This window comes from Octopus sinensis, linkage group LG7, assembly GCF_006345805.1.
Source record: "Octopus sinensis linkage group LG7, ASM634580v1, whole genome shotgun sequence".
Lineage (NCBI taxonomy): Eukaryota > Metazoa > Mollusca > Cephalopoda > Octopoda > Octopodidae > Octopus > Octopus sinensis.
In genome coordinates, this window is record NC_043003.1 from 1,003,491 (window position 1) to 1,016,502 (window position 13,012).

The window sequence follows — 13,012 nt, forward strand, 5'->3', positions numbered from 1 at the left end:
TGTGCTGTATTGCACTGCTGTCTCTTACCAATACTGCTTTCTCTGTTGCTCACACTACACTACTGCCTGTTGCTAGCACTGCATTGTTGCATGTTGCTAACTCTGCTCCTCCCCCACCTCCCCTGTTGCTACCATTTTTCTGCTGCTAACATTATCATTGTCAGATGATAGCATTGTATTGTTACTAACACAACGTAATTGTCTGTTGCTAGCACTATTGCTGTCTGTTGCTAACACTGTATTGTACCTGTTACTCGGACATTTTGCCTCTCAAATCTCCACATCCTGATTTTTGATAAGGGCATGTATAACAGATCGGTTTCTCTCTCCAGACAATGTTTTCAGGTTGTTATGGGCAAGCATCATTTTCTTTCTTTACATAAACTAAATATGCCACCACTCAAAGAATTTCTCTCCTCACTGTAGACAATGCCAAAAGCTTCAAGAGTGCCATTAGCCAGTGTTCTTCATTGTCAATAAACATTAACAAGGAACATCAGCCATTCAAAAATGCTGTCTCTTTCAAAACTGATTCTGAGAATGGAGAGGCAAGTTTTGTCTCGGGACAGTTTCAATAAAAAGGTGGTTGAATATAGCAAAGATGGTACGCACGAATGACAAAACCACTTTAAGCATGATCCTGTAAATCGAAAAAAGAGAGAGTACTCTGTTTTCATGTATCTATTTCCTCCCTGTCCGAGGTTACCGTGGTCTTTTCCATAGGCCTTTCTTCCCACGGATAAACCTAATCTTTCTTTTTACATTTTTAATATTTTCTGTGATACACGATCCCTTTTGATTCAAAAAGAAAAGTTCTACATTGTATTTTGTCCCCTCTGTGTTCGGCCCTGTGTGGCTAATAAAGAAACTTTACCTATTTGTCTATCTATCTATCTATATATATATATATATATATATCCATCTATCTATCTGTTTATTTCTCTAAACCAGTCTTCTTCAACCATTTTCCCCCTATGAACCCTTTTATTCTCGTTTTAGATGTTTTAAAAATCCTGTTATATTTTAATAATTAAATATTATAAGAAATTGTATTAAAAAAATAACATCTTTCATAAAAAAGAAAACAAATTAGTTTTAAATCTTTGAGCGAGAAGTAATAACAATACTACAGAGTAAAGTCTATTTGCCAACAAAGTGATTAGGACGATGTGGGGACATTAGCTCCCTTGTTCGAGGTATAAGGGCGCAGTTGTGAGTTGATAGCCAACTTGAAAAGATGTTTCCCTGGGGCTAAAAAACGGAATAACATCGTAACATCGTCCTAATTAGGACTGCTACTTTACTCAATATAATTAATGTATTGTAGAAATTTAACCAATTTATTAAACAAATTTTAACAACAAAATCTTACATGGGTCTCTCCATGGGTCGTATAGCCCCCGAATGAGGACCACTGATGTAAACCTTTAAGACTGAGCTCCAGCATGACCGTAATCCAGTGACCGAAACAAGCAAAAGATTACTATGTGTTTATAAAATTCTTCGTTATATTTGTCAGTGTCGCTGTCTCCGTTTTTCAATCGGGACTCCACGCTATCAGCAGGTTATTTAGGACCAAGTCGTCACAATCTCCTCAACTTCTGTCGCCCTGCTCGCATTGGCTGTTTGCTCTTCTCCTACTACAATTTTATTGTTAACCGACATGATTTGATCATGACGCAGAGCAGTGGGGGGAAAATATTTTTCTCGGCCTCACCTAGTTGAACAGGTGAGAAAGACAGACAGACACTAATTACCTGGATTGAAGTACCTGCCTAAGTGAGTGTCACACAGAGAGAGGGAGAAGGAGAACTAGATATTGAGTGAGTGCTAGTGTGAGCTAGAGAGAGAGGGACAGTGAGAGAAAGACGGAAAGCAACGTTGCTTACCTGTAGGAAGTCAGATTAATCTAGGTTGAATGATTTAATATTCGCCATGTCTCCCTCAAGTTCTTACCAGTTCCTGGTGATTTTGATCTTCATAACGGTGTCCATTAAATACAGTAAGTGAATATATCTTCTTATTTCAACCAGCTTCATTAACTTAATCACACGCATATACGTATAGTTATACCTATATTATATCTCCCCTGATTAATTAGATTAACTTAGGGCATGGATGATAGGTATTAAGTTTAAAAAAATAAATGCTTTTTCTTTGATATATTCCTTTTTGTTCCTTTTTCAACACGAAATGGTCAAATGTGTGTTTTTAAAACTGTGACCTATATATACTATAAAACGACCGAGTGGTGTATTATAAAGAAAATATAATTGGGTTGAATGTTTTTGTTACAATACTGTGATGTACTACGAAGTTTATTCTATGTACAAAGCTTGCTAAATTTTTGACCTTTTAGCCAAGACTATAGACAAACACTAGAGAAGTTTTGATTCTCTAAATTTGGTGTATCGGTTAAGAAAAAATTAACACCTGAGGTACACTTAATGTCCTATTTTTATTTACTGTTTTGTCTTAATTTTATTCCCCGAAATATCCAATGGAGATTCTATTTATTCATTTTTGCATCTTTTAGAAATTTATTTCTATTATTATTTATTATATCTTTATTGTTGTTGTTTTCCCTTTTGAGCCGTGTAAACCCCACCTTTTTATGTTGTCCTCAATATCTTGGGCCGTTGTCGATAAATCATCACCATCATTAACATTTGTTCTTCTTTTGTTTTCTTCTTTAATTAACAATTCAAGAAGATTAAACGTTCTGATTTCATAAAGTTCAGCTTTGTTTTCTGTTGTGTTTGTGGCGGGTTGATTTCAATGAAACGTTGCGTTCCAGATTTTATGTAAACAATAAAAGACTCCCCTGCCAATTATGATGGTCATATTCTTCAAGCTAGTAAACTACATAATTAGCTGTTCGCAGTAATACATATTGAAAGTTAACAACTATTTTGATTGCTTTTCACTGTCTCAATAAATATCGAGGCCATATTTGCCTCTGGAATCATGACACTATTGATTTAATTCAATGTCTAAATTGGTTTTATGCATTTTTGTTCCCCGAAAAACTTAGCGAGTGACCGTCAGCTTCCAACGGATAAACTTCTGGGAGCCGCAATGTGGGTCACTCGACCTGTTAGAAATAGCAACCGAATTATCCCGATATCACTCTGCCATCATTAAAAATATATATATATATATATATAATAATTGAAGTCGTCAGAGCTATCCTCCTCTAGGAAGACTGATTGGTCACGATTGGAAATGCCGACGATCATTGATAAGTTCGATCATGGTTAACTCAAAGTTAATCAACAATTGTCCGTGTTGAGTATGTTTCTTTTCTTTCTTTTGTATATCCGAAATCGAGAGAGGGAGAAAGTAAGAGAAATTGGTAGAGAGTTTTGCGTTAGGATTCAACGGAGTGTTAGGTAACAATTCGATTATGTAACCCTGCGCTAACATTCCATTGAATTCCTAGCCCGAAACCGATTGGTAAGACCGACCGTAATGGACATATAGCACTATACATTTCGGATAATCTACCCACGCTGTTGACACTGCATTTTCACCCTGACTTATGGACCCTTTGACAATTTACACGAATAGATATACTGTGACGTGTGTGTGTTTCAATCCAATAACAACTTTTAATTCTGTGAAACTGGATCGTTTTGGAAAGCATTAAGGTGGCTGGATCGATCAGGTATATAATGCAAATTTATATTTTTCAACATTTCGTAGTGTCTTTATCTTTTCTTGTTTCACTCATTGGATTGTGGCCATGCTGGGGCACCACTTTGAAGCGTTTAGGTGAAAAAGTCAACCCCATTGCTTATGAGTCTGGTATTTATTCTATTGGCCTTGTTACCAAACTACCAAGTTATGGGGATGTAAAAAAAACCAACATCAGTTGAATGTTGTGAAGGGGACAAACTCAAAGACACTCACTCACACACAGATGTATATACCTATATAATCCAGGCTTCTGCACAGTTTCCATCTATCATATTCACTCACAAAGCATTGATCAACCCAAGGCTATAGTAGAAGACACTTTCCAAAGGAGTCACACATGGATTTGAACCTGAAACCACATGGTTGCAAAGCAAGCTGCTTAACCGAAAGAATTGAGTTCCTGTTCCAGCCATCTTCACATTCTTAATAATTTCTTAGTTTGGCACCAAAATATTGGATGCACAGATGAGTCTTTGAGTTAGCTTTGTCATCCATACACACAAACATTGCACATCTAATGAGGCACAGTGCGGTTTCAGGCACGGGCAGACTGGGTAGTTGCTCAGAGGGGTCACATGGGTCTAGGGGTCCAATTCTAGTCTATGGATGCTGTGATTTGCTGTCAAGAAATAAATAGTAGAGAGCCCAGTACATTGATTTGCCTGGAGACCTCTTATGCTGCTAAGACGACTCAGATGGAGCATGCTTGCTTCATTTCTTTCTACCCTTTGCATGTCCTCTACATTCAGGGCCCATGTTTCACTACCATGTAGCATTGCAGTTCATGCACAGGCATCATACAGTCTGGCTTCCCTCAATGGAGAAAGCAGCACTCGGAACTTTCTCCAGCCTGTTCTTACTCTGGTCACTCTATGTCCAGAATGTCTTGCACTGTTGCTGATTAGGTCACCTTGCTAAGAGATGAAAATCTTGCTTCCCAACAATGTGATCTTGGATTCAGTCCCACTGCTTGGCACCATGAGCAAGTGTCTTCTATTATAGCCCCAGGTCAAATAAAGACCTGTGAGTGGTACACGGATACCCTTACATACCTCAGCTGTCTATTATGATGGCTGTTCACTCTGTTAAACCTTGTACAGTTGTACAGGGTCAGAACGGTATCAAGTGTATTATATTTTTGAACCACAAGGCAAGCAAAACAACACTTGATTTAATGGTGTTTTCTAATGTTTTAGCATTTAACAGTGTTGCATGCTGCATCAAACACTCTTTTACAAGCACTTAAGCCAAGCCTTTGGTCTGACAAAACTTTGCTCTCTGACCATTCTTAAAGACCTTGTAAAAAGAGCTACAGGATGCTACCATTTCTCATCTGGTTAAGTCAGTAAAAGAAGATAATTTATTGGGTTTAGGCTACTTTTGAATTCAAAGACACCTAAGTGGATATTGGAAGGCAACACAAAACTTCAAAGAATAAGCATCAAACTATCTTTTCTTTTCCACCTGAGGTAACCATGCATCTCCTCTATAGCCAGACACCTGTATCTGTTCTTCTATCATAGTTTAACCTCTCATCACCTGACATGAAGCCACCTCTTTCAATCCTACCCAAACCCCTCAGTTGAAAGCTTGTCTTGTGAATTACTTGGCAACCTCACAGGTGCTGGTGCCACACAAAAACCACCCAGCACACTCTGTAAAGTGGTTGGCACTTAGAAGGGCATCCTACCATAGAAACCATTCCAAAGTAGAGCCTGCAGTTTGATACAGTTCTTTCATTTCTTTCCCCAGTTCCTGTCAAACCAACCTCTGATGGAAGAGGGATCTTATGTGATGACGATGATAATGACATTTTTGTGATTTGTGTTTGAATCTTATGAAGATTACTGTTTCTTTTTTTTTTCCTTCTTCTCATTAACTGTTTCTTTCTTGATCCCCTTTCAGCTGATGCCATAATGTGCCATCGCTGCTACAGTGCCATGGGTGGTTGTGGCTACGACGTCAACTGGCGAATGTATCCATGGCGGTCTTGCCCTGACTCAGAGTTTTGCGTCAAAGTTATGGAAAAAGTTGGAAGTAAGTCTCCTGCATTCGTTTTTATGTTTTCACATTCCGTGAATGGATTAAAATTATTATTTTCTTTTTATGTCCAGTTGTAGGTGCTGGGGTGACTGTTTGGTAAGAAGCTTGATTTGGAACCAGGTGGTTGTGGGTTCAGTTTCACTGTGTGGTACCCTGGTCTTCTATTAGTGTCTCCTATTATAGCCCAAAGCCAACCAAAATCTTGGGAGTGGATCTGATAGGTGGAAACTGAAAGAAGCCCATTGAATGTGTGTATAGGTGGAGGAGTGACTGGACTGATTGCTTCCGCTGAATGTCCTCCCTCAAACACTTCAAAACATCTCAGTAGAACTCTCAACAGTCTGGCCCTGGGGGTGGGGATGAATTCTTGATGCACAATACCACATTTCTAGGGATGATGTTCATGGTGGGCCTTCCAGGTTGCTCCACTTTTGAGGTGACCGTGCCATTTGAGACTTTGTGTATGACCCATTGCCTCATTACTGTAAACTTGCCAAAACATGTTCAAGTTTAATGCAAAGTTTCACATTGGCTCTTGGTTCCTGTCTGACAAAATCACAGACTACAGCAGACACACGTCATCACAAAAACACACATTTCACAACTTGCAAACTAAACATAGTGATGTCACTCTGAACACTGCCTCATGAAGGACACTGCTAGCTCTCACTGCACATATAACCATGTGCTGCCATCTGTAGGCACACTACAGAACTAGTCTGGTGACTTTTTGATGCCACCTCTTGTGGAAAAGTGGTCTTTAAAACTATGGTGGTGATAGAAGTATTACTGCTCTGTCTCCCACTGTTACTAAAAGAGGGCAATACCCCCCCCCCCACCCACTTCCTCATCCAGAATCCGTTGGTTGCCGTCTTTTGATGAACCTACTCTCTCTGTTTCTTTGCTAAACCTCATCTCATCTTTGCATGAGAATGAGCCAGTGATGAAGGCCTCCACATTTTGTTCAGCTTGTTAGAACTGCTGTTCAGATCTTCCTCAAATCTTCTCTCTTAAAGCATAAAAGGAAGGAAGCATTGAATAATCCTTACTGCTAGAGGCACAAGGCCCGAAATTTTGGAGGAGGATGTCGGTCGCCCCAGTATGCAACTGGTACTTAATTTACCGACTCCAAAGGGATGAAAGGCAAAGTCAACCTTGATGGAATTTGAACTCAGAACATAAAAACAGACAAAATGCCACTAAGCATTTCGCCAGGTGTGCTAACGTGTCTGCCAGAATGATGTAAAGGTGGCGAGCTGGCAGAATCGTTAGCACACCTGGCAAAATGCTTAGTGGTATTTCGTCTGTCTTTACGTTCTGAGTTCAAATTCCATCAAGGTTGACTTTGCCTTTCATCCCTTCAGAGTTGATAAATTATGTACCAGTTATGCACTGGGATCAATGTAATCGACTTAATCCCTTTGTCTGTCCTTGTTTGTCCTCTCTATGTTTGGCCCCCTGGTGGGCAATATAGAAATAAGAATGATGTAACCTTAGATACATCATAATCATTTTAATGCCCACTTTTCCATTAGCTGGACAGAATTTATTGTGGTCGACTGTCCATGGCTGTTTGCCCTTCTTGTCACCAACTACTTTACAATCAGTCATCATCATCATCATTGTTTAACATCTGTTTTCCATGGGTTGTCGGTTTGTTTATGTCCTCCCTCCCCCCTCCTTATCTTTGCAGTTTGCCAAAAGAGACTGATAGAGTAAATACCAGACTTAGAAATACAGGGAATGACTTGTTTGATTGAAACCCTTTGAGGTGGTGCTCCAGCATGGCTGCAGTCCAATAACTGAAACATGTTATTGATGAAAAATACTGAGAAAATACTCATTTGCCTGGGACATTTCCATTGAATGTGTTGTCTGTTACTTCATCCATCTTCTATTCCTGGGAGGGTCATGGAGGGAGAGTCCTCAGGCCCCTCCTCTTCCATAGGGTCCTATCAGAAGCAACCATCATTAGACTTTCTGACCAACTAAGCCTATGGATATTATCCAACCATCTCATCTAAATCCAAACCTGACCTCTCCTCCTGGTTGGTTTCTCTTGAAGAATCTCTCTTGCATTTCTTTCCTGTTGCATTGTAATCACATGTCAGTAATGCCAGAGTTGTGACTTCTCCATGGAAGTCGTAGCTTCATCTGCTGAGGTTCCCTTATCTCCAGGCTCCTTGTCGAGTAACGGAGGAACCCCATTTCCGTCACCTGTATCCACAATCGGACTGTTTTGATCATTACTCAACAGCCATAAGTACGGAAAGGCACCTAAACTGATTCGAAAACCGGCTCGGCTTTTTTACCAATTTCTCCTCTTCCGAGGACTGAGTCTGGGAAGTGGTGCATCATGGTGCCAGCACCTGCAACTCCAGTAACCAATTCAGCCCTCTGCTTTCCATCATTCATGAAAATGGCCCCACGATATTGAAACTTTTCCACTTGTCTCCATGATGTTTTATGAACAGGCTGACTGGACCAATGTCTCAGCCATTGCAACACTCATTCCTTGCAATACATGGCAGTGAACTTATTCGCTGATTTCTATTGATTTCCTTACAGTGAAATAATTTTGTAACTCCAACAATTCTTAGAAAATTACTATTTGTAAATCTCACAATAAAAGATTTTCAGTAACTGTACTTTTGACTAAAGATCGTTTGCCAATATAAAAAAGCCAGTCCTGGTTTAGGACGAATGTTGCTGTAATTTAGCCCCAGGAGACATCGTCTCCAGCTAGCTATACGACACGATCTGTGTCCTTATATTTTCGAACAAGGGAATCTAGCACCCCAACTCAGCTCAAAACAATATCTGTGTCATCTCTTGTGAAAGGTAAGAGAGTTCAGTTTGCTGGACATTGTTGTAGAGCTGAAAAAGAGGTAATTTCTACTCTTCTCCTCTGGAAGCCATCTACTCGCAATACCAGAGGGCGCACACTCTCCTACCCTGATGTAATCTCCAGGGATACAGGCATCCAGCAACAGGACCTCTGTAATGCCATGATGGACCATGAAGTCTGGTGTAGCATGGTAAATTCCATTGTCTCGACCACGGTCGAACAATGATGATGATGTGTATCGCGATTTCCAGGTTATTTCCCTTCATCTGCACAGAATAATTGTTTGGCTAGATACACAGATATTGTTTTGAGCTGAGTGGGGATGCTAGATTCCCTTGTTCGAAAATATAAGGACACAGATTGTGTCATATAGCCAGTTGTAGACAATGTCTCCTTCGTCCTAAACCAGGACCGCTATGTTATGTTGGCAAACAATCCAACAATTCTGTCTGTCTCTCTTTCTCTCTCTCTCTCTCTCTCTCTCTTGCACACATACACACATACTGCACATATTTACAATTGAAATTTTTCATTGTTTTTTTTTAACATTAATCCTTCACTGTTCTTGAGATTACTCTATCAATTGCATGAGGTGGAATCAAAAAGTTCCCAGACGAGTTCTGTAGCATGCCAACAAGTGGCAGCACATAGCTGCATGTGCAGTGAGCCTCATGAAGCAGCAGTGTCCTGAGTAATATCACTGTTTACTTTGCGAGTTGTGAAATTTGTGTTTTCGTGATCACGTGTATGATGTAGTCTTCAATTTTATCATGGGGAAGAACAAAAGAGCCACCGTGAAATTTTGCATTAAACTTGGGAAGTCTGCTACAGAAATATTAAGTATGTCTCGGAGCTCTTCTTACCCAGGAGTTTCTCACCAAAGACAACATGGTACCTCTTCCCCAAAGTGAAAATACAGCTCAAAGGTCACTGTCTTAACACCATTGTCCTTGACTCACAGACAACAACTTCCAGGCTAGATACCAAAAGTGGTACAAATTCTGAGACCAGTGTATTGCTGTTCAAAATGACTATTTCGAAGGAGATGATGTTAAAACTTAATTAAATCAGCTATTTTTTAGTAAAGCTAATTAGTCTGAAAACCTCTTGATACCACCTCGTAAGGCTTATTTATTCCCATTGCATTGAATTAATAATGTATTATCTTGTAGCTTTGAAATTTCAACGTGAAAAAACATTCAAGTGAGGTTGTTGCCAGTGTCGTTGGACTGGCTCCTGTGCAGGTGGCACATAAAAGACACTATTTGAGCATGGCCATTGCCAGTACCCCCTGACTGTCCCTCGTGCTGGTGGCACATAGAAGCACCCACTACACTCTCGGAGTGGTTGGCGTTAGGAAGGGCATCCAGCTGTAGAAACTCTGCCAAATCAAGATTGGAGCCTGGTGCAGCCATCTGGTTTGCCAGCCCTCTGTCAAATCGTCCAACCCATGCCAGCATGGAAAGCGGACGTTAAACGATGATGATATTGTATATTTTTAGAATGACAATGTAGGTTAGGTACGAGAAGCCAGATCTGGCCTTTTTAACATAAAGCAGGAAGAATATTTGGGCCAGAAACAATCATGTAATTGTGTTTTGTAATGTTTTTCCTTTGTTTCAGGTGAATATAAAATCATTCGTGAATGTGAACATGAATTGGATAAGAATGTCCGCCATCGATTAATGATGCCAGTTCTGAGACGCCATGGATACTGTGAGCCTGCGCGCAAGAACGATCCTCGCAACCCATCAGTTTTAACAGATTCCTCAATTCAGTATTGTTTCTGTAAAGATTGGAATGGTTGCAATGCTGCAACTCTGCTACAAGGATTCACTCTTTTGAAACTAATTTCAGTTTTCCTCACACTTCTTTTGGTTCTTCATTAATCCCACCCCAGAAATCAACAGCAAACTTCCAAATATTTTGTATATCACTTTTTAAAATATTTTTTTTATAATTCCATGTATAAATATTTACTTTGAACTTACATATCAGTCGTCACTATAACTGTTTGCTATGTATATATGTGTGTATAATATACATTCATACGTACACATATGTAATATATATATATATACTTAAAGCTGCAGAAACATCACAAAAACACTACTACTAGGAGTTTCACCTTCCAGTTTGTCGGATTCAGTTTGTGATTCAGATTGGGACTAGAAATAGGTTGTACTTATATTATAATTGACAGACACACTTTCGAATGTGTATCTGTCAATGTGGATTGCATTATGATATATTACATGTATAGCATATTTCTTGTTCCATTTTGAATCCTGAATCACAACTGTCCGATGAACAGGAACATGGAACTCTTTGTAGCAGTGTTTTTGCAGCTTTAATAATAATGTGTGTTACTCTGCTTCTAGTATTCAAGTACTATTTCTTCCTCCCTTGTTTCACACCTAAGTGCTTACTGTGGGGGGGGGGGGGGGTATGTGTGCGTGTATATATATATATATATATATATATGTTTGTATGTATGTATATTGTTTATATCATGAGGATTTAGAAACTCCCAGGACATGAAATAATTCATTTTTAACTGTGGAACTTAAAGTAGATAAGACTATAAATAATGGCATACAAAATATTAGACTAAACAAAAGCCTTGGGTGGAAAACATCAAAGGCTGCTTATGGGAGTTGAACCCTCATCTTCTGTAAATGTGACATGTTTTACCCCTGGACCAATACAAACTTTCAAAACTTTTGTTCCTTTTAAAAGTTTTTTTTCTTTTTAGAAACAAAGGTTTTTAACTGAATATTTACATACTATTACGTATAGCTTATCAGTTAACAATGAATTTATACACACACACACATATTCACATATGATGATATATATATACATATATAAGGCGGCCAGCTGGCAGACACGCTAGCATGCTGGGTGAAATGCTTAGCAGTATTTCGTCTGCCGTTACATTCTGAGTTCAAATTCCGCCAAGGTCGACTTTGCCTTTCATCCTTTCGGGGTCGATAAATAAAGTACCAGTTTCACACTGGGGTCGATGTAATCGACTTAATCCCTTTGTTTGTCGCCTCTATGTTTAGCCCCTTGTGAGCAATAAAGAAATATATATGTATATATATATACATACACACATAATACACACAATGATTTGAAAGATGTCTAATCTCACATTCTGCAAAACTCCCTGTAGAGAATTTCTGACGTTAACCTGTATATAAAGAAGCCCCTCCTCAATAGCAACTGCTCCTTTTCAAATTGATGACTTTCGTTACTGAAATATATGTTAAGAATTCCTTTGTGTACCTGGAATAATTTGTTGTGAATACAAGTGTGCGTTAGTGTTGCAGTGAAAAGTATAACAATGAATGATGTATAAGGATTTAAAGCACAATGGTTGTAAGATTACAAAGTGCGGAGGTTGATGTTGTAAGGGGAAATCTTGTGCTTTGAATCTGAGGAAATCAAATACTTTAGCTTTATCTGGTTTGTTTGGTTGAAACGAGACATCTGCTTGTCAAGAAACAAACTAGTGAGAAACAGTATATAACTATACATACATATATATATATATATATATGTATGTATATATATATCAGAAATTTAGATTCAGATGAATATGGTACATAAGTTGAGGAACCAGAATTTAGTACGGTATTATCCATACAATTTCAAAATAAGGTGATTAAAATCAAAATAAGCAACAGGATATCCTCTGGATATCCTGTTGCTTATTTTGATATATATATATATATATATATATATATATATATATATATATAGTAATAATAACAATAATCCAATTGTTATTATTATTATTATTATAGTTATCCTAAATTATATTTGGTAAAGCTCGATGCAACCTTACCAAAAACTGGTGCCCCAGTCAACATCCTGTGACTGTGGCTGACACAATGGGTTAGGAGCTTTATTGTATATTCAAAATGTTTCCCATAAACAAATTCAAAAGATGTCTGTGTGTGTTTGTGTATATATATATATATATATGTGTGTAATACATATATATGTTTGTGTATATATATATATATATATATATATATATATGTATGTGTGTAATATATACATGTTTGTGTGTGTATATATACTCATGGATATATATACATACACACCCATATATATTTACTCTCACATATAAGTGTGTATATATATATATATATATATATATATTTATATACATACACACACACACACACCATATATATAAATTTATATATAGCTATTATGTGTGTTAAAATGTCTAATTTATTGTTGTCATGTAATAAGTGTCTGTCTTATATATACATGTAATATATAAACATTTTAGGACATTTTTTAAACAAAAAAACTTCATTATTGAATTTCTGTCATTTTCTAATTTGTAAAAAGAAATTTTGTATGATATAATATTTGACAAACTTTTATTCTTTCTCTTTTCAT

The 13,012-nt window shown here is 37.9% G+C and overlaps 1 protein-coding gene across 1 annotated transcript; it reads left to right on the plus strand.

The window, feature by feature from the left end:
• The first annotated feature begins 1,673 nt into the window (after positions 1–1,673).
• LOC115214089 lies at positions 1,674–11,169 on the plus strand. Its single transcript, XM_029783141.2, has 3 exons — positions 1,674–2,002; positions 5,605–5,736; positions 10,214–11,169. The coding sequence occupies exons 1-3, from the start codon at positions 1,936–1,938 to the stop codon at positions 10,477–10,479; spliced, it is 465 nt and encodes a 154-aa protein (XP_029639001.1). The 5' UTR covers positions 1,674–1,935; the 3' UTR covers positions 10,480–11,169.
• The last annotated feature ends 1,843 nt before the right edge of the window (positions 11,170–13,012 follow it).